The sequence below is a fragment of the Hylobates moloch genome, unplaced genomic scaffold, assembly GCF_009828535.3.
Source record: "Hylobates moloch isolate HMO894 unplaced genomic scaffold, HMol_V3 SCAFFOLD_3, whole genome shotgun sequence".
NCBI lineage: Eukaryota > Metazoa > Chordata > Mammalia > Primates > Hylobatidae > Hylobates > Hylobates moloch.
This window is the reverse complement of record NW_026652278.1, coordinates 67,996,838-68,024,789: the sequence shown is the minus strand read 5'-3', so window position 1 is coordinate 68,024,789 and position 27,952 is coordinate 67,996,838. Positions and strand designations below refer to the sequence as shown.

At 41.8% G+C, this 27,952-nt stretch overlaps 2 protein-coding genes across 5 annotated transcripts in view; one reads left to right on the top strand and one right to left on the bottom strand.

Moving 5' to 3' along the window:
- ANXA7 (annexin A7) overlaps positions 1–27,952 on the top strand; it is a 40,649-nt gene that overhangs the window by 979 nt on the left and 11,718 nt on the right. Inside the window, exons 1-8 of one of the 4 annotated variants that reach the window (XM_058436351.1) lie at positions 13,436–13,536; positions 14,189–14,243; positions 16,653–16,857; positions 18,074–18,184; positions 18,767–18,831; positions 19,233–19,298; positions 27,211–27,313; positions 27,842–27,936. In XM_058436351.1, the coding sequence (XP_058292334.1) occupies positions 14,190–14,243; positions 16,653–16,857; positions 18,074–18,184; positions 18,767–18,831; positions 19,233–19,298; positions 27,211–27,313; positions 27,842–27,936 (699 nt within the window). In that variant the 5' untranslated portion in view covers positions 13,436–13,536; position 14,189. Of the gene's footprint in view, positions 1–13,435; positions 13,537–14,188; positions 14,244–16,652; positions 16,858–18,073; positions 18,185–18,766; positions 18,832–19,232; positions 19,299–27,210; positions 27,314–27,841; positions 27,937–27,952 lie in introns of those variants that run through there. The other 3 variants (XM_032139848.2, XM_032139830.2, XM_032139839.2) reach the window with 3 other exon arrangements.
- Positions 10,269–10,744, bottom strand: LOC116459368 (large ribosomal subunit protein eL33-like). The gene has a single exon (XM_032754820.2). The coding sequence runs from the start codon at positions 10,687–10,689 to the stop codon at positions 10,357–10,359; it is 333 nt and encodes a 110-aa protein (XP_032610711.1). The 5' UTR covers positions 10,690–10,744; the 3' UTR covers positions 10,269–10,356.

Here is a 27,952-nt window from a genome sequence, read left to right as displayed (position 1 = left end):
ATTTAAATGATCCTACCATACCTAGAAGCCGGTTTTGCAAAATTGTATTAGCTGTTGCGCGTATCTTCAGTCACCCTTCCTGTTTCGTGTATTTTTTTTCCCCGTAAATTTACAACAGCTGCCTCTTGGGTTCCTGGGCTTCATGCCATCAATGAGAAACGGTGAGACCCAGCCCTTTTACTAACTGACTCACTGGGTGGAGATGGTTTGGAAAACCAAAAATGATTTTCTAGTCTTTTAAAAGTGGTTGCTAACAGAGAATGTTAAAAAAAAAAAAAAAAAAAAAAGGCCGGGCGCGCGGTGGCTTACGCCTGTAATCCTAGAACTTTGAGAGGCCGAGGAGGGAGATTCACGAGGTCAGGAGGAGTTTGAGACCAGCTTGACCAACACAGTGAAACCCCGTCTCTACTTAAAAATACAAAAATTAGCTGGGCGTGGTGGCGCGCACCTGTAATCCCAGCTACTCTGGAGGCTGAGGCAGGAGAGTCGCTTGAACCTGGGAGGCAGAGGTTGCAGTGAGCCAAGATCGCCACTGCACTCCGGCCTGGGCGGCAGAGAGAAACTGTCTCAAAAAAAAAACAAACAAACAAAAAAAAAAAACTCTAGACTTACTACTCACTTAGGCAAAGTTGAGAAATTTTTTGAGTCACTCTGGGTGTTATTTAGCTTTTTACAAAAACGTTTAAAATCTGCCTCTTGAATAAATGATATATGTACAATTCTAAAAGGGCTAAAAGTACATTGAAAAGTAAGTCTTGGCCGGGCGCAGTGGCTCTCGCCTTTAATCCCAGCACTTTGGGAGGCCTAGGCAGGCGGATCACAAGGTCAGGAGATCGAGACCATCCTGACTAACACGGTGAAACCCCGTGTCTACTAAAAATACAAAAATTAGCCGGGCGTGGTGGCAGGCATCTGTAGTCCCAGCTACTCAGGAGGTTGAGGCACAAGAATCGCTTGAACCCCAGAGGCGGAGGTTGCAGTGAGCTGAGATCGCGCCACTGCACTCCAGCCTGGCAACAGAGCGAGACTCCATCTCAAAAAAAGAAAAAAGAAAAGTAAATAGTCTTCTCCATTGTGTCCCAGCTCTTCGTCCAGGAAGCAGTCACTGTTTTCTACTTCCTTGAGTGTCCTTTCAGGGATATTCTATAGGTCAAAATCAGTGCATTTTTTACACATATGGCTGCACACTATGCAGTTTTTCACTTTGCCTTTTTTTTTTTTTTTTTCCATTGATGGGTGTTACAGATGGTTTCATATATGGGTAAAAAAAAAAAAAAGCTGCCTCATTTTTAATAACCATATAACACCTCCTTGTATGGCTATCCATAATCTGTTTCACCTGTCCCTCCTTTTTAAAAATTTCAGCAATGGCCCCGCGCAGTGGCTCACGCGTGTAATCCCAGCAGTTTGGGAGGCCAAGATGGGTGGATCACCTGAGGTCAGGAGTTCGAGACTAGCCTGGCCAACGTGATGAAACTCTCTCTACTAAAAATACAAAATTTAGCCGGGTGTGGTGGCACGTGCTTGTAGTCCCAGCTACTCCGGAGGCTGAGACAGGAGAATCGCTTGAACCTGGGAGGTGGAGGTTGCAATGAGTGGCGATCACACCACTGCACTCCAGCCTGGATGATAGAGCAAGACTCCATCTCCAAAAAAAAAAAAAGATAAAATTTCAGCAGCTTTTGGAGTACAAGTGGTTTTTTGTTACATGGATGAATTATATGGTGGTGAATTCTGAGATTTTAGTCACCCAAGTAGCGTACATTGTACCTAATGTGTAGTTTTTGATTCCTAGCCCCCTTTCACCCTCCCCTTTCTGAGTCTCTAAAGTCCATTATATCACTTCATACCTATGTCTTTGCATACGCATAGCTTAGCTTCCACTTATAAAGTGAGAACATACGGCTTTTGGTTTTCCACCCCTGTGTTACTTCACTTAGAAAAATGGCCTCCAGCTTCATCCAAGTTGCTGCAAAAGACATTGTTTTGTTCCTTTTAATGGCTGAGTAGTATTCCATGGTTTATATATACCACATTTTCTTTATCCACTCAGTTGATGGGCACTTAGATTGGTTCCACATCTTTGCAGTTGTAAATTGTGCTGCTATAAATATACATGTGCAAAAGTCTTTTTCATATAATGACTTTCTTTCCTTTGGGTAGATACCCAACAGTGGAATTTCTGGATTGAATGGTAGATCTTTTTTTAGCTCTTTAAGGAGTCTCCATACCGTTTTCTGTAGAGGCTGTATAGTAGTGTAATAAGCGGTCTCTTTTCCCCACATCCACACCAACATCTATTGTTTTTTGACTTTTTTTTTTTGTTTTTTTTGTTTTTGAGATGGAATCTCGCCCTTGTTGCCAGGCTGGAGTGCAGTGGCGTGATCTTGGCTCACCCCAACCTTCGCCTCCCAGATTCAAGCAATTCTCCTGACTCAGCCTCCCGAGTAGCTGGGATTACAGGCATGTGCCACCATGCCCAGCTAATTTTGTATTTTTGGTAGAGACGGGTTTCTCCACGTTGGTCAGGCTGGTCTCAAACTCCCAACCTCAGGTGATCGCCCGCCTGGGCCTCCCAAAGTGCTGGGATTACAGACATGGCCTACCGTGCCCGGCCCATTTTTTGACTTTTTAAGAATAACCATTCCTGTAGGAGCAAGGTGGTATCTCATTGTGGTTAATTCGCATTTCCCTGATGATTAGTGATGTTGAATAATTAATGATTATTTCATGTTTTTTGGCCATTTGTATATCTTCTTTTGAGAAATGTCTATTCATGTCCTTTGCTCAGTTTTTAATGCAATTGTTTTTTTTTTCTTTGTGATTTGAGTTCCTTGTAGATTCTGGATACTAGTCCTTTGTTGGATGCATAGTTTGCAAATATTTTCTCCCATTCTGTGGGTGGTCGGTTTACTCTGTTGATTATTTCTTTTGCTGTGCAGAAGCTTTTTAGTTTAATTAGGTCCCATTTATTTATTTTTGTTTTTGTTACATTTGTTTTTGGGGTCTTAGTCATGAATTTTTTGCCTAGGCCAGTGTTTAGAAGACTGTTTCCAATGTTCTAGAATTTTTATAGTTTCAGGTCTTATATTTAAATCTTTTATCAACTTGAGTTGATTTTTGCATCGGGTGATAGGTAGGGATCCAGTTTCATTCTTCATGTGGCTCGCCAGTTTTCCCAGCATCATTTATTAAATAGGGTGTCCATTCCCCAATTTTTGTTTTTGTGTGCTTTGTCAAAGAGCAGTTGGCTATATGTATTTGGCTTTATTTCTGAGTTCTCTATTTTGTTCCATTGGTCTACGTGCCTACTTTTAAACCAGTACCATGCTGTTGTGGTAGCTATAGGCTTGTAGTGTATTTGAAGTCTGGTAATGTGATGTCTCCAGATTTGTCTTTTTGCTTAGAATTGCGTTGGCTATTCAGGCTTTTTTTTGTTCCATATTAATTTAAGGATTGTTTTTTCTAATTCTGTGAAAAACGATCTTGGTATTTTGATGGGAATTGCATTGAATCTGTAGATTGCTTTGGGCAGTATGGTCATTTTCACAATATTGATTCCTTCAATCCATGAGCATGGGATGAGTTTCCATTTGTGTCATCTATGATTTCTTTCAGCAGTATTTTGTAGTTCTCCTTGTAGAGATCTGTCATCTCCTTGGTTAAGCATATTCCTAGGTATTCTATTTATTTTTTATTTTTTATTTTTGCAGCTATTGTAAAAGGGATTGAGTTCTTGATTTGATTCTCAGCTTGGACGTTTTTGGTATATAGCAGTGCTACTGATTCGTGTACATTGATTTTGTAACCTGAGACTTTGCTGATTTCATTTATCAAATCTAAGAGTCTGTTGGAGTCTTTAGGATTTCCTTGGTATACAGTCATAATATCTGCAAACAGTGATAGTTTGACTTCCTCTTTTCCAATTTGGATACACTTTATTGCTTTCCCTTGCTTTCCCTCTGGCTAGTACTTCCAGAACTATGTCGAATAGGAGTGGTGAAAGTGAACGTCCTTGTCTTGTTCCTGTTCTCAGGGGGAATGCTTTCAACTTTTCCCCATTCAGTATGATGTTGGCTTTGTCGTCATATATGGCTTTTATTATTTTGAGTTAGGTCCTTTCTATGCCTCATTTGTTGAGTTTTTTATTGTAAAGGATGCTGGATTTTGTTCAATGCTTTTTCTGCATCTATTGAGATGATCATATGGTTTTTGTTTTTAATTCTGTTTATGTGATACATCACATTTATTGACATGCATATGTTAAATCATTCCAGCATCCCTGGGATGACACCTGTCCCTTATTGATGGATGTTCACATGGTTTTTAATCTTTTCCTATTACAAAAATGCTGCAGTGAATAGCCTTGTATGTATATAATTTTGTCCTTGTGCAAGTATTTCTATAAGGTAGATTCCTGGAAATGGAATTGCATTCTAGTCTTTTATATAATTATTTTTCAAAATGTACCAAAATTCACTTTTTAAAAATAGCTTTAATTTTTATTATATACAGATAATCTTTGCCTTATTTTCATTTTTGTTGACATAATTCCTCCAGGCTCTTAAAGGTAAGATTTAAGATAGTAGCTAAAGAATTTAGATATAGGTCTTGTCACTGGAACAATTTCTTGAGACTTAGAAATTTAAATTGCTTATAATATCTTTGGTACTGTAACTGCTTGTTGCCTTTCAAATCACTATTAATTTATCTCATAAATTATTTTCAGATTTTTTTTTCCTTTATTTTGACCCTGACCCTTTTGCCCTTGGTATATCTACTTTTCTTTTTCTTTCTCTTTTTTTTTTTCTTTTTCCTTGTCTTGTCTTTTCTTTCGACTGGAGTGCAGTGATGCAAACACTACTCACTGCAGCCTTGATCTGGCCTCAAGCAATTCTCCCACCTCAGCTTCCTGAATAGTTTGGACTACAGGTGGGCGCCACTGCACTGGGTAATTTTTAAAATGTTTTTGTAGGGATGAGGTCTTACTATGTTGCCCAGGATGGTCTTTAACTCCTTGGCTCAAGCAGTCCTCCCACCTTGGCCTCCCAGAGTTTTGGGATTATAGTTGTGAGCCACTGCGCCTGGCCTATCTGACCATTCTTTAGAGCTTTTGCCCCTCCTTTACTCTTTATACAAACCCAGGCTTAGAAAAGAAAAAAGCAAAAAAATCCAGCCTGTCCCTGTTTTTATATCCAGCCCTTTGGGATCCCAAATGATTATTTTAGAATTGACTGGGTCAGTTTTCGTATCATTTTATGTTTCTTATTGACTTAGAGCCTTGATTCACTCTGTGTCCATTTATTCTCAATTCAGCACATTTTTAGCTTCTATCCTGTGTTCCTGTCATAAGGGACACTATATTATCTCATTTTCCTATACTGTGTACTCAAAAGGCTGGATACTTATTCTCAATCTTCCTATCAGCACCTAGGACAGTGCTCATTACACAGTGGACTTTCATAAATGTTGACTTGAGTTGGGTTTATTTGGCATCTGATATAAAAGAAATATGAATCATTTACAGCTGTATTGATGAAAAGTGCCAAAACATATATTTACAAATTTAGAAAATTAGGTGTAGATCCAGAAATCCCAAAGTATTCTGGTATCAGAGTGTGAATCACAGACCTGCAGAATCCATATCACCTGAAAGCTTTAGAAATGCGAATCTCAGGCCCCATCCTGGAGCTACTGAATTAAAGTCTTTATTTTAACACGATCCCTAGGGATTCATATACACATTAAAGTTTGCGGCCAGGTGTGATGGCTCACGCCTGTAATCCCAGCACTTTGGGAGGCTGAGGCAGGCAGATCACTTGGGGTCAGGAGTTTGTGACCAGCCTGGCCAACATGGTGAAACTCCATCTCCGCTAAAAATGCAAAAATTAAGCAGGTGTGGTAGTGCGCACCTGTAGTGTCAGCTACTTGGAATGCTGAAGGAGGAGAATCGCTTGAACCCAGGAGGCGGAAGCTGCAGTGACCCGAGATTGTGCCACTGCATTCCAGCCTGGGCAACAGAGCAAGACTCTGTCTCAAAAAGAAAACATTGAGAAACACTATTTTAGTCAACTACGTTGTTCAAAGAAGGAAGAGAGAAGACTTGAGCTAGATAGGAGAGGTGAGTAAGCCCAGGCTTGAGGGCCGAGTCAGTTAATGATAAGAATGGCTTAAGCAAAGGAATGCTGGGAATGGTTCAAGTGGTAGAGATTTTGCTTTGAGGGTTAGGTGTTGGTAAGAAATGAGTTAAATAGATAAATAGAGGCTGGGTGTGGTGGCTCATGCCTGTAATCCTAGCACTTTGGGAGGCTGAGGCGGGTGGATCTCTTGAACCCAGGAGTTCAAGACCAGCCTGCGCAGCATGGTGAAACCCCATCTTTACTAAAAATACAAAAAATTAGCCAGGTATGTTGGTGTGTGCCTGTAGTCTCAGCTCTTTAGGAGACTGAGATGAGAGGATCATCTGAGCCCAGGAATTCGAGGGTACAGTGAGCTGATGTCATGCTACTGCACTCCAGCCTGGGCAATAGAGCAAGAAACCATCTCAAAAATATATATATAATAATAATTGGAGCCAGTACTAAGGAGACCTGAATATCAGGCCAATTAATTTTCACTTGATACTCCAGCGGTAGTCACTGATGATTTTTGAGCTGAAGAGCAATTTGCTGAAAGAGCAGCATTTTAGGAAAGTTTAACTAGTGACAGTGTCTGAGAAAATTGGGAGGGTGAGAGAGTATAAACAAGAATATAAACAGAGGAGGAGTTTTAGTAAGACAGGCATCAAGTGATGAAACTTGGTCTAAGTATATGACCATGAGAACAGAAATTACAGAAGAGGCATTTCAAGGGATGGATAGAAAAATACTGGGTTTTGGCCAGGCGCAGTGGCTCATGCCTGCGATCCCAGCACTTTGGGAGGCCGAGGCAGCCAGATCACCTGAGGTCAGGAGTTCGAGACCAGCCTGGCCAACATGACGAAACCCTGTCTCTACTAAAATACAATAAATTAGCCGAGTGTGGTGGTGGGCGCCTGTAATCCCAGTTACTCGGGAGGCTGAGGCAGGAGAATTGCTTGAACCCGGGAGGCGGAGGTTGCAGTGAGCCGAGATCGCGCCACTGCACTCCAGCCGGGGTGACAAGAGCGAAACTCTGTCTCAAAAAAAAAAAAAATAGAAAAATACTGGGTTTCTTACTATACTGGAGTATTAGGTAATTTAAGTAGTGGTGCTGTTGACAGATAAATGATGTTAAGATTGGTGTAGTGGAGAATGATGAGTATTTTATTCTACACATACAGAAAGCCTCCTAAATGACTTCTGTCTTAATCTGCTCCTTAGTCTATTTTGGTGATCATCCATCTCACAGTTACATCCCACCTTTTGCCTTGCAAATAACATTGTTCTACTTTCTTGCCTATCTGTGTCTAGTACCTTTAAAAGGCTGGTTTAAACCTTTGATCATTCACTCTCCACTTGTAGCAGTGTTTTCTTGTAGATGCCAAAAAAGTGATTACTGACTTTATATAGATGTATTTGCCAGGTATATTATATCTGATCACTAATAGTATTTTAGATTTTTTGTTGTTGTTGAAATGGAGTTTTGCCCTATTGCCCAGGCTGGAGTGCAGTGGCATGATCTCAGCTCACTGCAACCTCCGCCTCCTGGGTTCAAGCAGTTCTCCTCTCTCAGCCTCCTGAGTAGCTGGGCTTAAACAGGCACATGCCACCATGCCTGGCTAATTTTTGTATTTTTAGTAGAGACAGGGTTTCACCATGTTGGCCAGGCTGGTCTTGAACTCCTGACCTCAGTTGATCCACCCGCCTCAGCCTCCCAAAGTTCTGGGTGTATTACAGGCGTGGGCCACTGCACCCAGCCTTTGTTTTTTGAGACAGTTTTGTTCTGTGGCCCAGGCTGGAGTGCAGTGGTGCAATCTTGGCTCACTGCAACCTCCACCTTCTGGGTTCAAGGGATTCTCCTGCCTCAGCCTTCCAAGTAGCTGGGACTACAGGCGCATGCCACCATGCCCGGCTAATTTTTTGGATTTTTTATAGAGATGGGGTTTCATTGTCTTAGCATGGATGGCCTTGATGTCCTGACCTTGTGATCCTCCTCCTCAGCCTCCCAAAGTGTTGGGATTACAGGCATGAGCCACCACACCCGGCCCTAATTTTTTTTTTTATTAATTTTTTTTTTTTTGCACACAAAACAATAAACATTTTCTAAAAGTACATACAAACAAAAAGATGCATATCAAACATACTAGGAAGGTTGCACATGGGAAGACGGGGAATAGAAATGGGGGGTGGGAATTAAAGAAAATAAATGAGAGAGGGACTTTGTATGGATCAATGATAATAACTCAATCCTCTATTTGACAAAGAAGAAGGAGAAGGAAGAGGAAGAAAAAGAAAGTGGGATAAAGGATCAGAAAGGGAGGAAAATAGAAAAAATTAGAGTATGACTCCAGGGTAGACCTGTTTTGTTGTCGCTGGGTTGGTTGGTTGGTTTGTCTGTTGTATTTTTCATATGTTTCGCCATGTTGGCCAGGCTGGTCTCGAACTCCTAGCCTCAAGTGATCAACCCACCTCGGCCTCCCAGAGTACTGGGACTACAGGCGTGAGCCACCACGTCCAGCCCCCACATTGCTTCTGGCCTCCATGGTAGACCTCCCAGACGGGGCGGCCGGGCAGAGGCGCTCCGCACATCCCAGACGGGGTGGCCGGGCAGTGGTGCTCCTCACTTCCCAGATGGGGCGGCCGGGCAGAGACGCTCCTCACTTCCCAGATGGGGCGGCCGGGCAGAGACGCTCCTCACTTCCCAGACGGGGCGGCCGGGCAGAGGCGCTCCTCACTTCTTCCCAGACGGGGCGGCCGGGCAGAGGCGCTCCTCACTTCTTCCCAGATGAGGCGGCCGGGCAGAGGCGCTCCTCACTTCTTCCCAGACGGGGCAGCCGGGCAGAGGCGCTCCTCACTTCCCAGACGATGGGCGGCCGGGCAGAGGCGCTCCTCACTTCCCAGACGGAGCGGCCGGGCAGAGGCGCTCCTCACATCCCAGACGGGGCAGCCGGGCAGAGGAGCTCCTCACAACCCAGACGATGGGTGGCCAGGCAGAGACGCTCTCCACCTCCCAGACGGGGCGGCGGCCGGGCAGAGGCTGCAATCCCAGCACCCTGGGAGGCCAAGGCATGCGGCTAGGAGGCGGAGGTTGCAGCGAGCCAAGACCACGCCACCGCACTCCAGCCCGGGCAACACCGAGCACCGAGTGAGCGAGACTCCGTCTGCAGTCCCAGCGCCTCGGGAGGCCGAGGCGGGCAGACCACTCCAGGTCAGGAGCTGGAGACCAGCCTGGCCAACATGGCGAAACCGCGCCTCCAGCCAAAGGAGAAAAACCAGGGAGGGGTGGTGGCGCGCGCCGGCAATCCCAGGCAGCCCGCAGGCCGGGGCAAGAGAATCACGGGAGCCGGACGCAGGGAGTCTGCAGCGAGCCGACTGTACTCCAGCGTGGGCCACAGAGGGAAGGAAGGGAGGGAGGAAGGGAGGGAGGGAGGGGAGGGAAGGAAGGGAGGGAGGAAGGGAGGGAGGGAGGGAGGGAGGGATTTTTGTATTTTTAATAGAGACAGGGTTACACCATGTTGGTCAGGCTGGTCTCTGACGTCAAGTGATCCACCTGCGTTGGCTTCCAAAGTGCTCAGATTACAGGCGTGAGCTACTGCGCCTGGCCATATTTTAGATTTGATCAGGCTAAGATGGTATTCTTTTGAATGTTTGTTTTTTCTCTGTTTATTTACATTTGCTTTAGGTTAATAGTGTTTTCTTCAAATGCAAAAGATATATATATATATATATAGGGATATTTGTCTTTATCCACACTAGCTCCATTTATTTTACATGAGCCATCTTTTCAAAAACGGACAGGAGAGTATAATGAATCCCCATGTACTCATCACCCAGCGTGAGCAGTTATCAACTCCTGACTGCTTATTATGTCTAAATTCCTGCACTATATTATATATAATATTCCTGCATATTATTTTGGCATAATCCCTGACATCATATCATTTTGTTTGTAAATATTTAGTGTATATCTCTAAAAGATCAGAATACTTGATGAAAATCATACCATTATAACACCTAAAAAAATAATGTCTTAACATCACTTGATGTGCAGTTTATTGTTTACTTTTCCAAATGGAAATGAGCACCTTTTGAAGAACATAACTTTCAAACTTTCTGGTACAGACTGCAGTTTTGTTTTGTTTTGTTTTGTTTTGTTTTTAAGGTATTAAGTTTTTTAATCCACTTAACAAAAATACAAGAGCACAAATCCACGTTTATTTATTGATTTTTCGTTAGTTTAAATCCTTGAGAGGTACAGCATCACTCGGATTCTGTGTCCAATGGCCTTAGCAGGAAGATTGCTTCGGAATTTGGCACGAACCATGCCACTGTTTCCATGGGCCCGAGTTACCTTTCCCCAGATGACTCTGGTTTTGTTCGGTTTGCCACCAGAAGTCACAGTGTTGTTCTTTGCTTTGTATACATAAGCGCATCTCTTGCCCAAATAGAATTCTGTTTCATCTCGGGCGTAAACACCTTCAATCTTAAGAAGAGCTGTGTGCTCCCTTTGGTTCCGGAGACCCCGCTTATAGCCAGCAAAAATGGCCTTGGACCACAGCCTTCCAGACATAGTTCCTTTTAGAAGTCCTGTCCCCAGCAGGCCTCCACAGGAGCCAAGATGGCGGGAAGAGGAGACTGCAGTTTTTAAAAGATATTTCCAGTGTTATGTTTGCTGATCAGAAGACTATCAACTTTTGATCACAATTATTATCACAGAATAGATAATATATGAATGCCTCCTTAATCTCAGACTAACCACACTCTACCACCCTACTTTCTTTTTCCATCAGAAAGCATTCTAATTTTAAAATTATTCTAAGTCTAATAAAATTGAGAAGGTAAATATACTGAAAGTGTTACAATGAATTAATAAAAGCCAAACTTCATGCTAATTATTTTTTAATATTCTTGCATTATCTATCACAGTTCTCTGTGATCATAGCAGTTAACATTTACTGAGGACTTAATTTATTACAGGCACTGCTAAATGCTTTGCCTTTGTTCTTTTACCTAATTCTTACGACAACATCCTTAAGTAGGTATGTTCACGTCCCATTTTATAGATGAAGAAATGAAGGCCTAAAAAAGGCGAAGTAACTTACTTTGAGAAGCTAAGTAACTTGCCCATATTCACACAGCTAGAAATCCAGGATGTTAGATGGAAAATTCTGTTGGCAGGGCTGGTGAAAATGCAAATTGGTACAGCCCCTCTGGAGCGGAATTGGGCAGTATCACATTCACCTTTACCCCTTCTCAGCAATGCCTTTCTAGGAATCTTCCCCGAAGATAATATTGGCAAAATATACAGAGAAGTACTTGTACACGGCTGTTCATTGCAGGACTATAATAGTTAAAAGACTAGAAATAACTCAGATGTCTGCCATTAAATAAGCCATGATACATCCACACACTGAAGTAATATGTGTTTTTTTTGTTTGTTTGTTTTTTTTAAGAGACACGCTCTCACTCTGTTGCCCAGGCTGGAGTGCAGTGGTGTGATCTTAGCTCACTGCACCTTGAAGTCTTGGGCTCAAGTGATCCTCCTGCCCAGGCTTCTGAATAACTGGCACTACAGGTGCACACCACCATGCCTGGCTAATTATTTTACTTTTTGTAGAGATGAGGTCCTTCTTTGTTGCCCAGGCTGCTCTCAAACTCCTGGCTGCAAGAGATTCTACTGCCTCAGCCTTCCAAAGTGCTGGGATTTACAGGCATGAGCCACTGTGCCTGGCCTATGTTGTTGATTTTAAAAAGGAATGAAGACTGTGGACGATGGCCATAATAAAAGAAAAAAGCCAGTAAAGAAACAGAGTATGTGCCAGGAGCAGTGGCTCATGCCCGTAATCTCAGCACTTTGGGAGGCCGAGGTGGGTGGATCACCAGGTCGGTAGTTCAAGACCAGCCTGGCCAAGATGTTCCGTGAAACCCCATCTCTACTAAAAATACAAAAATTAGCCAGGCACGGTGGCAGGCGCCTGTAATCCCAGCTACTCGGGAGGCTGAGGCAGGAGAATCACTTGAACCCAAGGGGCAGAGGTTGCAATGAGTTGAGATCATGCCACTGTACTCCAGACTGGGCGACAGAGTCAGACTCTGTCTCAAAAAAAAAAGAAACAGTATGTTTTATATAAGAATGGAATGGGAGAATGGGGATACAAATATAGACATATCAGCTTATGTACTTAAAGATAGGTAGATAAACTGTAAAAGTAATCATATGTAGGAGATAGTAAGGGACAGGGTTAGAAGTTAACAGGCTTCTGAACATATCTTGTTTTGTAGATTTGACTTTAGAATCCAGAAAATGTTTTACATAATTACAGAACTAAATCAAAAAAATTTTAAACCCTAAAAGTCAAAAGCAAAATGAAACAAATGGACCTAATGTGTGTCAAATTGGTAGCATAACTACACAGGAATTATTTTCAAAGTGTCATTAAAACAGTAATTTGAGGCTAGGTGCTGTGGCTTATGCCTGTAATCCTAGCACTTTGAGAGGCTGAAGCAGGCGGATCGCTTGAGCCCAGGAGTTCAACACCAGCCTGGGCAATATGGTGAAACCCCATCTCTACAAAAAAATACAAAAATTCGCCAGGCATGGTGGTATGCACCTGTGGTCCCAGCTACGGGGTGGGGAGCAGGGGTGTTGAGGTGGGAGGATCACCTGAGCCCAGGAGGTCAAGGCTGCAGCAAGCTGTGATTGCGCCACTATACTCCAGCCTGGGTGACAGAGCGAGACCTTGTCTCAAAAATAAAAAGTTTATAAAAAAGAAAGCTAGGGTTTAATCCACATATATGTGACTCCAGAATGTTAACTCTTAACCATTGTACCATTGTTTCCCATAATGTGGTTATATCACCATATGAGGGGATTTCTGTGGCACCTAGAAAGGACTTTTTATTATAATAGCTAAGTATTTTAATATTACCTTCTATTTGTGGTAAGAAAACTACTGGAAGTTTTCCATTTAAAGGTATGCTGATATTTAAAAGTATGCTGATGATAAGCATACTTTTAAAATAAACGGAAGTAAAAAATTGGCTTAAAGAAAAATAGATCGGCCAGGTGCGGTTCTGGAGGCTGGGAAGTCCAAGATCAAGGTGCTGGCATCTGGTGAGGACTGCCCTCTGCTTGCAAGATGAAGCCTTGGCCGGGTGAAGTGGCTTACACCTGTAATCCCAGCACTTTGGGAGGCCAAGGTGGGCAGTTCACCTGAGGTTAGGCATTCAAGACCGGACTGGCCAACATGGTGAAACCCCATCTCTACTAAAAATACAAAAAATTAGCCGAGCATGGTGGCAGACGCCTGTAATCCCAGCTACTCAGGAGGCTGAGGCAGGAGAATCACTTGGACCCGGGAGGCAGAGGTTGCAGTGAGCTGAGATTGCGCCACTACACTCCAGCCTGGGCAACAAGGTGAGACTCCGTCTCCAAAAAAAAGAGAAAAGAAGAATAGTTCATGAATAATAGTAGTGGTAGAATTGAGATGTGACAAAAATTGTATGGCATGACAAAGTTGGAACCTTTACTAGGCTGTACTGACTCCATTGGTGTGAATGATGAAATAAGCATTTAATAAGCTTTGCTTATATCCCTAATATCCACATTTTAATTTTATGCCAGACTCTTTTGAAAAGAGAAGTATTTTGCATAAAACCTTGTGTGTGTGTGTGTTGTGTATGTGTGTGTATATCTGTATGTTTTCAAAGGCCTTAACAATTATAAGAAATTACAGGCTGGGTGCAGTGGCTCACACCTGTAATCCCAGCACTTTGGGAGGCCAAAGCAGGTGGATCACCAGGTCAAGAGATTGAGACCATCCTGGCCAACATGGTGAAACTCCATCTCTACTAAAAATATAAAAATTAGCTGGGCGTGGTGGCGTGCGCCTGTAGTCCCAGCTACTCGGGAGGCTGAGGCAGGAGAATCGCTTGAAACCAGGAGGCAGAGATTGCAGTGAGCCAAAATCATGCCACTGCACTCCAACCTGGTGACAGAACGAGACTCTGTCTCAAAAAAAAAAAAAAAAAAAAGAACTTACAGAGGACGTTTTTTATTGTTGTTACAGAATGTCATACCCAGGCTATCCCCCAACAGGCTACCCACCTTTCCCTGGATATCCTGTAAGTATTGCCACTTAATACCTCACATCCTTAAAACAGGTGTTGTTTGGGACTGGCCCATGTCAGATCTTACAGATATGCTAGAGCAGGGGTCGTAAATTCAGATGCTCAGAAGTACTGAGTAGAACAAGTGAGCAAAGGCGATTGTGTGGGGGACTAGAGAGGTCTTGCTTTGTCTATTGAAAGCTGGCAGGTGCTTAGCACCAGCCCTGTGTGGCCGTGGAGGGAGGCACACTCAGCGTTGCTAGATACTCCAGCCCTTCAAGTAAAGCCAGAAACTTGGGTTCTATGTGAAATTGCCCAAAGTTTCAAAATTTAGGAGTTAGTTTTAAAAAATGTTAACTGCTGTATGAGTCAATAAAAATGGATGTAAGCAAAATCCATCCCATGAATCACCGGTTCTTTTTTTTTTTTAATACCCTTGAGTCATAATATCACTGCGTCTTAACCCTCGTGTTAGAATGTTTAAAATAATTAACGGCTTGGCTAGACCCAGAGATAAGTTGCAGTGGATTTGTAGTTCTTAGACTTGGAGTACGTTTTATAAATGTGCTACTAAGTTCCACCTTGTTGATAGCTATACTACTCTGAGTACTAAGAGCTGAGCCATAAGTAAGAATTGTGTGTTTCAGTTTTTGTTTGTTTGTTTGTGTTTTTGAGACGGAGTCTCGCTCTGCGCCCAGGCTGGAGTGCAGTGGTGTGATCTCAGCTCACTGCAACTTATGCCTCCTGGGTTCAAGTGATTCTCCTGCCTCAGCCTCCCGAGTAGCTGGGATTGCAGGTGCCCGCCACCGTGCCTGGCTGATTTTTTGTATTTTTAGTAGAGACGGAATTTCACCATGTTGGCCAGGCTTGTCTCAAACTCCTGACCTCAAATGATCTGCCCTCCTTGGCCTCCCAGTGCTGGGATTATAGGCGTGAGCCATTGCGCCCGGCCGCATTTCAGTTTTTTGTTTTTCTTTTTTTTTTTTTGAGATGGAGTCTGGTTCTGTCACCAGGCTGGAGTGCAGTGGTTCAATCTTGACTCACTGCAACCTCCACCTCCCAGGGTTCAAGCGATTCTCCTGCCTCAGCCTCCTGAGTAGCTGGGATTACAGGTACGTGCCACCACGCCCAGCTAGGTTTTGTATTTTTAGTAGAGATGGGGTTTCACCATGTTGGCCAGGATGGCCTCAATCTCCTGACCTCATGATCCGCCCACCTCAGCCTCCCAAAGCCCTGGGATTACAGGCATGAGCCACTTAGCCCAGCCCACATTTCAGTTTTATACTCAAAACTGTGGGACTGCTATCCAACCCTGGGAGAATAGGAAGAGGAGTCTATACAAGTTTATGATAATATGTATCCTTACACAAAGTGATTATATAGCTCTTGTGAATTTATCATAGGACAGATAAGAATTATGGATATGTTCCCAAGTCCCTATGTATTAAACAGGATGGTAGTAACTATTTCAGTCAGTGTAAGCTAATTGCTAAAACAGACAACTCCCAAATCTCAGTGACTTAACACAATGAAAAAACAAATGTATTTCTTTCTTCAGTCTCCTGGAAGTCAGTAGTGGATAGGGGTGGGTGGGACGAGGCTTTGCTTCATGCAGTGTTTTGGGTTTCCAGGCTCCTTCCTTACTCTGATCCTACCATCCTCTAGCACTTCGGAGTCCTCCACTGGATCCTCTGCTTATGGGTGGCAGATGAAGGAAGAGAGAGAGCATGGAGGATTTGCCAGAGGTTTTTACGGGACAGATTTAGAAAGTGGTGTATGTCACTTTTGTCTACGTTCATTTACTGATATTCATTTATGTGGTTGAACCTAATTGCAAGGGAGTCTGGGAAATATAGTCTGTATAGCTTTGTGGCCTGGGGAGAAAGAGTTCAGTGAACATGCAACAATCTCTGCCACTCTACATATTGCTGCTCTGAACCGTGAGGTCCAAAATGTCACATCCTGTGTGTGATGTGATATACAGGTTACCTTTTTTATTTTTAAATATTATGTAACAGATCCAGATGTGTTGCAAGAAAGCCTCAAATTCCTCTGTTTAGGATATAGAGAAGGATCTTTCTCATATTGCAGATGCTGGGAAAATGAAGGAACTAATGAGTTGTTTTTTTTTTTTTCTTAAAACCATGAGGTTTGTAAAGAATCCTGTTCTGACTCCCAAATAGAGAAGCAGACCCCTCTTGCCTGACTCAAGTAGCATTAAATTTAACTGAATTCTGACAAACAAGTGTCCTTACAAACTGGTATACTGATAAACTAGTATAAGATACCAGGATTTCTAATGAGACTTTTAACAAGTAAAAGAATGAGCTAGACCTTAATAATAACCTCTGTTTGTTCCTTATTTTTAGATGGGTCATATTTCTCTGTGATCGTGTTTGTTTAAAAATTATTCTGATTTTTCAGCCTGCAGGTCAGGAGTCATCTTTTCCCCCTTCTGGTCAGTATCCTTATCCTAGTGGCTTTCCTCCAATGGGGGGAGGTGCCTACCCACAAGTGCCAAGTAGTGGCTACCCAGGAGCTGGAGGCTACCCTGTGCCTGGAGGTTATCCAGCCCCTGGAGGCTATCCTGGTGCCCCACAGCCAGGGGGAGCTCCATCCTATCCTGGAGGTGAGTCACGGGTTGTGGAATTAGTAATGATTGGGATTGCTGTAGCACTTTTTCCTTCTCCCTTTATCCTCTTCATTCCTGCTTGTTTTGTATAAGGTCAAGTCGCTCTTAGGTAATAAGGACCTAGCTGGCAAGATGGAGGGATGAAGATTCTCTGGGGACATGAAAGCTGGGAGCAGTTTCAAAAATTCCACTGTGAAGGGACTTGGAATAAATTTCATGGCAATAAAGGACCAATATGTAACACTTTGCTTGTTTGTAGTCTTAAGACTCGATTAGGCCGGGCGCGGTGGCTCACGCCTGTAATCCTAGCACTTTGGGAGGCCGAGGCGGGCACATCACGAGGTCAGGAGATCGAAACCATCCTGGCTAACACGGTGAAACCTTGTCTCTACTGAAAATACAAAAAATTAGCCGGGCGCGGGAGCGGGCGCGGGCGCCTGTAGTCCCAGCTACTTGGGAGGCTGAGGCAGGAGAATGGCGCGCACCCAGGAGGCAGAGCTTGCAGTGAGCTGAGATCGTGCCACTGCACTCTAGCCTGGCGGACAGAGCCAGACTCCATCTCAAAAAAAAAAAAAAAAAAAAAAAAAGACCCGATTAAGACATTTCAATTTGCAAGACTGTGACCTTTAGGTCAGCTTTATTCAAAGGTAAAAAAGACCCCAAAAAACAACAACAAAAAAACCTTAGCCCTTTTGTATTTTAAGTTAGTAAGGAAGAGTAATAAAGTAAAATTTTGGCTGGTGGCTCACACCTGTAATCCCTACACTTTGAGAGGCTGAGGTGGGTAGATCACTTGAAGCAAGGAGTTCGAGACCAGCTTGGCCAACATGGTGAAACCCTGTCTCTACTAAAAATATGAAAATTAGCTGGGTGTGGTGGTGCATGCCTGTAATCCCAGCTACCTGGGAGGCTGAGGCAGGAAAATCACTTGAACCTGGTAGGTAGAGTTTGCAGTGAGCCGAGATTGTGCCACTAAACTCCAGCCTGGGCAACAGAGTGAGACTGTCTCAAAAAAAAAAATAAATAAATAAGGTAAAAATTTAAAAACTTATTTTTTACTGGAGAATTTGAAGTTTTGAATCTAGATAAAAAGGGACTGCTATTATAGCATTAATAGCATATTTTTCCACTGTTAACAATAGATATTTTTCTAAAGTTTTTTCTGCAATCATGAGAACTGTACTATAGTTTATTGACATGTTCTTTTCTCTAGTTCCTCCAGGCCAAGGATTTGGAGTCCCACCAGGTGGAGCAGGCTTTTCTGGCTATCCACAGCCACCTTCACAGTCTTACGGAGGTGGTCCAGCACAGGTCCCACTACCTGGTAGGTACCAGCTGTCCAGAAAAAAACAGTGTCATGATATTTTGAATTTTTAAATCGCCATTGAGAGAACTTAGTTTATATTTGAGATAATCTGCAATAAATGTTTATATATTTCCATAAATAATTTTAAACATAATGGTTTTATGAAATATATTAAATTGATGGAAAAGTTTAATCAGTAAAATAGAGATAAAGTCACACTTTTTCTATTAAAAAAATCTGTCCCAAAGCCAAAAAGGAAGCTTTCAGGAACTTCTCTGCCCACTCCTGTATCACTAGTGAAACCACCCCCAGAACTATATTCTGACAACCATTCCAGATGGAATCAGAATTTAATCTGGTTCAAGTGTGAAAAAAGTATTATTTGTGAGGATCTTATGTAGAACATGGAATATTAAAAAGGTTCTTATGACCAAAGTTGGTTTTAGATTCAGTAAATTATGTTTTTAAAAATTATCCTCATAAGTATCATAGTGTGAATGTTCTTGTATGTTTCCATATTCATAGTCATCAATGCTGTTGTGAAAAATTAAAACATATAAGACCTGTTGCCGTATTATTATTATTTTTTTAACATTATAGGTGGCTTTCCTGGAGGACAGATGCCTTCTCAATATCCTGGAGGACAACCTACTTACCCTAGTCAGGTATTTTGTTCCTACCTTTTAAGCTCAGTCTAGGTAGCTAGATAAAGAAGGAACCTATCCTTTGCTGAGGTTTCCATGGGTCAGAGGAAATGGCCCATTATAGTAATGGAAGACTAAAGTCTTTGCTTCTGATAGACTCCATACTTTCCTTGGTCCATCTGCTTTAATAGTGACTTTGAGAAGACAACATAGGTCTATTCTCATAGGTAATGATTCTCACAGCTTTATTCTAGAGATTCACCTGGGGTCTTGGTTTTAGTTCTTTTTCCTTTTCCTTGCCCTTACCAGCAGTTATACCTATGAATTTGGGTGGCTGGGTGATTGGTATTTCTAACAGTGATTTATGTAGGGTGGTTTTGTTTCCCATTTTTACCTTTATAACTTTTCACTCTTTTTTTCAGATCAATACAGAATCTTTTCCTTCCTATCCTGTTTTCTCTCCTGTTTCTTTGGATTATAACAGTGAAGTGAGTAAGGTTTTCTAATGTTCACTAATCACTAGGTCCTTTATATGTGCCTTTGTTTCTGATTCTCATGTACTTGTGTCTCACTACTTCCTTAAGGGCTCACCTGTATCTATTTTATCTTTATGTTCCTGTAATGGTTGGTAGGGCTTTAGACATGGTAGCCAGTTAGTCTGTTGACTGGATTTTCTTAGTAGCTGCAGAGTTTCCTATATGTCAAATATTTGCCCTACTCTGTATGGCTTCTTGTTTTTTTTTTTGAGATGGAGTTTCGCTGTTGGCACCCAGGCTAGAGTGCAGTGGCATGACCTCAGTTCACTGCAACCTCCACCTCCTGGGTTCAAGTGATTTTCCTGCCTCAGCCTCCGGAGTAACTGGGATTACAGGTGCACGCCACCACACCTGGCACATTTTTTGTATTTTTAGTAGAGATGGGGTTTCACCATGTTGGCCAGGCTGGTCTTGAACTCTTGACCTCAGGTGATCACCTGCCTCGGCCTCCCAAAGTGCTGGGATTACAGGCATGAGCCACCGCGCACGGCCCGGCTTCTTATTTTAATCCCAAATTTTATTCTTAAATTGCCTTGTTAATTTTTTTATAGCCTATGCAAGTTACTAGGAACATAATAAGCAGTATACTTTTATGCTTACTTTTATTTTGATTTTCTTATTGATTTCTATATTGGATATTCATGAATGTCTAGCATTTTCTTTTTTTTTTTTTTTTTTTTTTTGAGACGGAGTCTCGCTCTGTCGCCCAGGCTGGAGTGCAGTGGCGCAATCTCGGCTCACTGCAAGCTCCGCCTCCCGGGTTCACGCCATCCTCCTGCCTCAGCCTCTCCGAGTAGCTGGGACTACAGGCGCCCGCCACCACGCCCGGCTAATTTTTTTGTATTTTTAGTAGAGACAGGGTTTCACCGTGGTCTCGATCTCCTGACCTCGTGATCCGCCTGCCTCGGCCTCCCAAAGTGCTGGGATTACAAGCGTGAGCCACCGCGCCCGGCCGAATGTCTAGCATTTTCAAGCTTGCTTTAGGCTGGGGTAGGAGGAGGATTCTAGTATTGGAAGAGAAACACCTTAGTGATTTTTTTAGCTCACTTTCCTGATTTGAGGTATGTGAGCTCCAGAGAGGTTGAGAAACTTGTCTAGGGCCACACAACTAGTGAAGGACAAAGCTGAGAAGATTCTAGTCTATATCTTCTGCCTTCTAGACCAGTGGTCTCTCTCTTATACAAAGTTGCTTTGCTGATACAGTAAATGATACTCCTCCCAAGCATGTAGTAAGTTACTTTCAGTCCTTTTTTTATTGTTGAAGTTGTTTGCCAATCATATTATAAACCTGTAGTCACTTTTGTTATGAAAATTTTGATTTTAGTTTAAGCATGCATATAATTTTAGAGAAATCATTTTATGACTGAATATGAATGATTTTTACACATGAAACACTAAAAGTAAATCACATATACGTATGCAACTTATTTTTATTTTTATTTTTTTTATTACATTTTAAGTTCTAGGGTACATGTGCACAACATGCAGGTTTGTTACATATGTATACATGTGCTATGTTGGTGTGCTGCACCCATTAATTCGTCATTTACATTAGGTATATCTCCTAATGCTATCCCTCCCCTCTCCCCCAACCCCACGACAGTCCCCAGTGTGTGATGTTCCCCATCCTGTGTCCAAGTGTTCTCATTGTTCAATTCCCACCTATCAGTGAGACCATGTGGTGTTTGGTTTTCTGTCCTTGCATATAGTTTGCTCAGAATGATGGTTTCCAGCTTCATCCATGTCCCTACAAAGGACATGAACTCATCCTTTTTTATGGCTGCATAGTATTCCATGGTGTATATGTGCCACATTTTCTTAATCCAGTCTATCATTGATGGACATTTGGGTTGGTTCCAAGTCTTTGCTATTGGGAATAGTGCCGCAATAAACATACGTGTGGATGTGTCTTTATAGCAGCATGATTTATAATCCTTTTGGGTATATACCGAGTAATGGGATGGCTGGGTCAAATGGTGTTTCTAGTTCTAGATCCTTGAGGAATCGCCACACTGTCTTCCACAATGGTTGAACTAGTTTACAGTCCCACCAACAGTGTAAAAGTGTTCCTATGTCTCCACAACCTCTCTGGCACCTGTTGTTTCCTGACTTTTTAATGATGGCCATTCTAACTGGTGTGAGATGATATCTCATTGTGGTTTTGATTTGCATTTCTCTGATGGCCAGTGATGATGAGCATTTTTTCATATGTCTGTTGGCTGCATAAATGTCTTCTTTTGAGAAGTGTCTGTTCATATCCTTTGCCCACTTTTTGATGGGGTTGTTTGATTTTTTCTTGTAAACTTGTTTATGTTCTTTGTAGATTCTGGATATTAGCCCTTTGTCAGATGGGTAGATGGCAAAAATTTTCTCCCATTCTGTAGGTTGCCTGTTCACTCTGATGGTAGTTTCTTTTGCTGTGCAGAAGCTCTTTAGTTTAATTAGATCCCATTTGTCAATTTTGGCTTTTGTTGTCATTGCTTTTGGTGTTTTAGACATGAAGTCCTTGCCCATGCTTATGTCCTGAATGGTATTGCCTAGGTTTTCTTCTAGGGTTTTTATGGTTTTAGGTCTAACATTTAAGTCTTTAATCCATCTTGAATTAATTTTTGTATAAGGTGTAAGGAAGGGATCCAGTTGCAGCTTTCTACATATGGCTAGCCAGTTTTCCCAGCACCATTTATTAAATAGGGAATCCTTTCCTCATTTCTTGTTTTTGTCAGTTTTGTCAAAGATCAGATGGTTGTAGATGTGTGGTATTATTTCTGAGGTCTCTGTTCTGTTCCATTGGTCTATATCTCTGTTTTGGTACCAGTACCATGCTATTTTGGTTACTGTAGCCTTGTAGTATAGTTTGAAGTCAGGCAGTGTGATGCCTCCAGCTTTGTTCTTTTGGCTTAGGATTGTCTTGGCAATGCAGGCTCTTCTTTGGTTCCATATGAACTTTCCAATTCTGTGAAGAAAGTCATTGGTAGCTTGATGGGGATGGCATTGAATCTATAAATTACCTTGGGCAGTATGGCCATTTTCATGATATTGATTCTTCCTATCCATGAGCATAGAATGTTCTTGTTCTTCCATTTGTTTGTTTCCTCTTTTATTTCATTGAGCAGTGGTTTGTAATTCTCTTTGAAGAGGTCCTTCACATCCCTTGTAAGTTGGATTCCTAGGTATTTTATTCTCTTTGAAGCGATTGTAAATGGGAGTTCACTCATGATTTGGCTTTCTGTTTGTCTGTTATTGGTGTATAGGAATGCTTGTGATTTTTGCACATTGATTTTATATCCTGAGACTTTGCTGAAGTTGCTTATCAGCTTAAGGAGATTTTGGGCTGAGACGATGGGGTTTTCTAAGTATACAATCATATCATCTGCAAACAGGAACAATTTGACTTCCTCTTTTCCTAATTGAATACCCTTTATTTCTTTCTCCTCCTCATTGCCCTGGCCAGAACTTCCAACACTATGTTGAATAGGAGTGGTGAGAGAGGGCATCCCTGTCTTGTGCCAGTTTTCAAAGGGAATGCTTCCAGTTTTTGCCCATTCAGTATGATATTGGCTGTGGGTTTGTCATAAATAGCTCTTAACTATTTTGAGATACATCCCATCAATACCTAATTTATTGAGAGTTTTCAGCATGAAGCGCTGTTGAATTTTGTCAAAGGCCTTTTCTGCCTCTATTGAGATAATCACGTGGTTTTTGTCTTTGGTTCTGTTTATATGCTGGATTACGTTTATTGATTTGCGTATGTTGAACCAGCCTTGCATCCCAGGGATGAAGCCAACTAGATCGTGGTGGATAAGCTTTTTGATGTGCTACTGGATTTGGTGTGCACATATTTTTTTGAGGATTTTTGCATCGATGTTCATCAGGGATATTGGTCTAAAATTCTCTTTTTTTTGTTGTATCTCTGCCAGGCTTTGGTATCAGGATGATGTTGGCCTTATAAAATGAGTTAGGGAGGATTCCCTCTCTTTCTATTGATTGGAATAGTTTCAGAAGGAATGGTACTAACTCCTCTTTGTACCTCTGGTAGAATTCAGCTGTGAATCCGTCTGGTCCTGGACTTTTTTTGGTTGGTAGGCTCTTAATTATTGCCTCAATTTCAGAGCCTGTTATTGGTCTATTCAGGGATTCAACTTCTTCCTGGTTTAGTCTTGGGAGGGTGTATGTGTCCAGGAATTTATCCATTTCTTCTAGATTTTCTAGTTTATTTGCATAGAGGTGTTTATAGTATTCTCTGATGGTCCTTTGTATCTCTGTGGGATCGGTGGTGATATCCCCTTTATCATTTTTTATTGCATCTATTTGATTCTTCTCTTTTTTCTTTTTTATTAGTCTCATATGCAACTTATTTTATGTGACAATTACCACCTTAAGCTGGAATTAAAACCAGTAGGTAGAAGTTAATAGAATGCAGAGTGTTAGATTTTGGAAGAGCTTTTAGATGGAAGTGAAATAGGCTACCCTGTGAGGGGTGAGCTTCTTGTCACTGAAAGTCCACAGGCAGATTTTGGTTGTAGTTGCGTATGGATGTGTCTGCGTGTATCAAGGAAGGTATAAAAAAAATTTTTGTCTTAGATGGGAAGTTGGGCCAGTTTATCCCTCCTGATTGATCCAGTTCTCTAATTCTGTGATAGTCTTGTTGTTGTTGTTGTTTCATTTGTTTGTTCATTTTTGAGACAGGGCCTCACTCTGCTGCTTGGGTCAGGCTGGAGTACAGTGGCGTGATCAAAGCTCACTGCAGCCTCGAAATGCTGGGCTCAAGCGATCCTCCTGCCTCAGCCTCCTGAGTAACTGGGACTATAGTTGTCCCACCCAATAGCACACCCACCTAATTTTTAAATTTTTGGTAAAGATGAATGTTTTGCTGTGTTGCCCAGGCTGGTCTTGAACTCCTGGGCTCAAACGATCCTCCTGCCTCAGCCTCCCAAAATGCTGGAGTTGCAGGTGTGAGCCACTGTGCCCAGCTCTATGATAGTTTTTCAGCAAGAAGGTTGGAATCAAATGGGCATTAAAGAAGAATAGCAAAGGTTGGAACTTCTGGTGGTGGATTTTGCTGAGATCTCTCCCCTAGAGTTTAACCTCAAGAACACAGATCCTGATTTCTCTTTTTTTTTTGAGACAGAGTCTCACTCTGTTGCCAGGCTGGAGTGTGCAGTGGCACAATCTCGGGTCACTGCAACCTCTGCCTCCTGGGTTCAAGTGATTCTCCTGCCTCAGCCTCCTGAGTAGCTGGGATTACAGGTGCGCACCACCACGCCCAGCTAATTTTTGTATTTGTAGTAGAGACAGGGTTTCACTATGTTGGCCAGGATGGTCTCAATCTCTTGACCTCATGATCCACCTGCCTCGACCTCCCGAAGTGCTGGGATTACAGGCATGAGCCACTGCACCCAGCCCAGATCCTGATTTCTTTGAATTCAGTTTAATGCCTGGAAGATGACAGTATTCTTGAAAATTTACTTCAAACTTAGACTTTCAGCAGAGAATACATCAAAAAATTTTTTCCCTACAGATGAAATATGAAATCAATATATATGTGTGTGTGTGTGTGTGTATATATATATATATATATATATATATATATATATTTTTTTTTTTTTACAAAAGAGAATCACAGGAAATGAGAATCATCAAACGGTACACAGTGAGGGTTAGTTTATCTATTCCAGTGTATTAGAAACAATGGCTTCTGTCCTGTTTAGGACTTTAGTGACGGCGGTTACATCAAAGGAAACTTAGTTTCTTGAGACATGAAGGCTTATAAAATTTTTTTACACTTGACTATTTGCTACAAGTAGAATAATTTTGGCTTTCTATTAAATCCACTATAGGTGTATTGTTAGTTCTCTGCTTACAGCCCTAGCTTGGAAACTAGTAGAGGATGGATGCTAAGGCTTACTGGTAGAAGAAAATGTTGGAGTAAAAATATATATGAGTGGGAGGAGCTATAAACCCATAAAAGTGTTATCTTGAAAAGCTGCTGAAAGATGGGGCTTGTTCTCATCTCCTCAGTTGCTTTGCCCCCACAAATGCTGGCATACTGCTGCATTCAATGTGTATAACTTTAAATACAGTTTCTGTTGTCTAAAAAGCAGTTGAATCATCTTTTATTTTGAAATGGTATTGATTGCATGTTTAAATGATAATATTTTGGAGGCATTGGATTAAATAAACTGTGTATGTGTGTTTTCTGCGGTGAAAACACTTATTTTACAACAGTAATCTTTATTTTAGGTCAGCATTCAAACATACAAGAAATGTGTTGTTACAATTAAAATTTTTTTAAAAGTAGCAGAGCATCATCTTCATCTCATCCCTCTTAAGCCCTGACTTGAATACCCTAAGAAACTTCTTGAATTGTTCGGGGCTGGGCTCACACCTGTAATTCCAGCACTTTGGGAGGCCAAGGCATGGGGATCACTTGAGGCCAGGAATTCGATACCAGCCTGGGCAACATAGCAAGACCCCCGTCTCTACAAAAGTAAGAAATTAGCTGGGCATGGTGGCACATGCCTGTAGTGCTAGCTGCTCAGGAGGCTGAGGCAGGAGGATTGATTGAGCTCAGGAATTCAAGGTTACTGTGAGCTATGTTTGTGCCACTGCACTCCAGCCTGAACAACAGAGTGAGACCCTATCTCTAAAAAATAAAAAATTGGGGAAAACTATTGAATTATTTCATAGTTTTGTATTTTAAATTGCTTTATCTTTTAATTTTGACATAATTTTAGACTTGTAAAATAGTACAAATAATTCGTATATACCCTTTACTCAGATTCTCCAAATGTTAACTTCCTACATAAACACAATACAACGATCAAAATCAGGAAATAACATCGTTACCTAGCCTACAGACCTTATTTCAGTTTCACCAGTTGTCTCAATGATGTCCTTTTTCTGGTTCAGGATCAAATCCAGAATGCGATGTTGTATTTATTGTCATGTCTCTTAAGTCTCCTTTAATCTGAAATAGTTCCTCAGTCTTTGTTGTTCATGCCCTTGATGCTTTTGAAGAACACTGTCAGTTATTTTATAAAATACTTCTTAATTTGGGTTTGTCTGATATTTTCTCATGGTTAAATCCAGGGTCATGCCTTTTTGGCAAGAATACCACAGAAATGATTTTGTGCCCCCAGTGCATCATATCAGGAGACATTTATTGTTGACTTATTCCATTACTGGTGATAATTAATTTTGATCATTTAAGTTGGTGCCTGCATGGTTTCTCTGCTGTAATGTTATAGGTTATGCAAATATCCTGTTTCTTTATACTTTTGCCACCTAATTTTGGCACCCACTGGTGATTCTTGCCTGAAACAGTTACTACCATAGTATTTGCTAAATGGCAATCTTTAATTTTCATATAGATTTATTTCATGTGTAATAATCAGGGTCCATATAGGAAATTAAGAGATATTACTAAAATTATATTGCTGGTTTGAAATCTCACTGGGCACTCATATGCTACTTCACTAAAGCCATTTTATATTCTTTCTGTTTTTAAATCAAACATTGTCGCTCATCTCACACTATTCAGGGATCAGTCTTCTTTTTTCTTCCTATTCTTCCAAAAAGGAAACCATAATAAGATTGTGACTTTAATTTCACAAGTTTGGCCATCTTGTCTCCTGGAAGTTTGATGTCTGGCTATCTGTTGGCAGGAGAAAAATCTGTCCTGAAGGGGGATAGGTCTTTCCTGTCTGTTCCATAATGAGCCCTGGTAATAAAATGCTCATATCCTTGCCTTAAAACCCAAACATTGGCCTTCTTACTTAAGATTGATGTCTGGGGAAGTCTTGAAGTTTCCTCATTAGAAACTTACTGGAAATGCTGACACAGATTTTATGCCTTTTATTTTCAGCCTGCCACAGTGACTCAGGGCACTCACGGAACTATCCGACCAGCTGCCAACTTCGATGCTATGAGAGATGCAGAAATTCTTCGTAAGGCAATGAAGGGTTTTGGTAAGGAAAACAAATTTTTGTCTTTTTTAATAAGTTAAAGTAATCAATTCTAAAGTAAAAATAAACCTTATCTCATAAACCCAAGTTTATGTGTCAGCCTGGGTGCGTGTACCTGTATTTAATCTGATGTCTAGTGCCTTGTAAGCATTCTAAGACATGACCTCAGGCTGGGTGTGGTGGCTCACACCTATAGTCCCAGCACTTTAGGAGGCCGAGGTGGGCAGATCACCTGAGTTCAAGACCAGCCTAGCCAACATGGCAAAACTCCATCTGTACTAAAAATAAAAAATAAAATAGCTGGGCTTGATGGTGCATGTCTGTAATCCCAGCTTCACGGGAAGCTGAGGCGGGAGAATTGCTTGAACCTGGGAGGTGGAGATTGCAGTCAGCTTAGATCACACCATTGCACTTGCACCCCAGTCTGGGTGACAAACTCAGTCTCAAAAAAAAAAAAAAAAAAAAAAAAAGATGACCTCAAGCAGCACCTAGCACATACTTTGTCCTTACTTAAACGTGTGGTTCTTCCAGGGACAGACGAGCAGGCAATTGTGGACGTGGTGGCCAACCGTTCCAATGATCAGAGGCAAAAAATTAAAGCAGCATTTAAGACCTCCTATGGCAAGGTATGTTTTTCTTTCC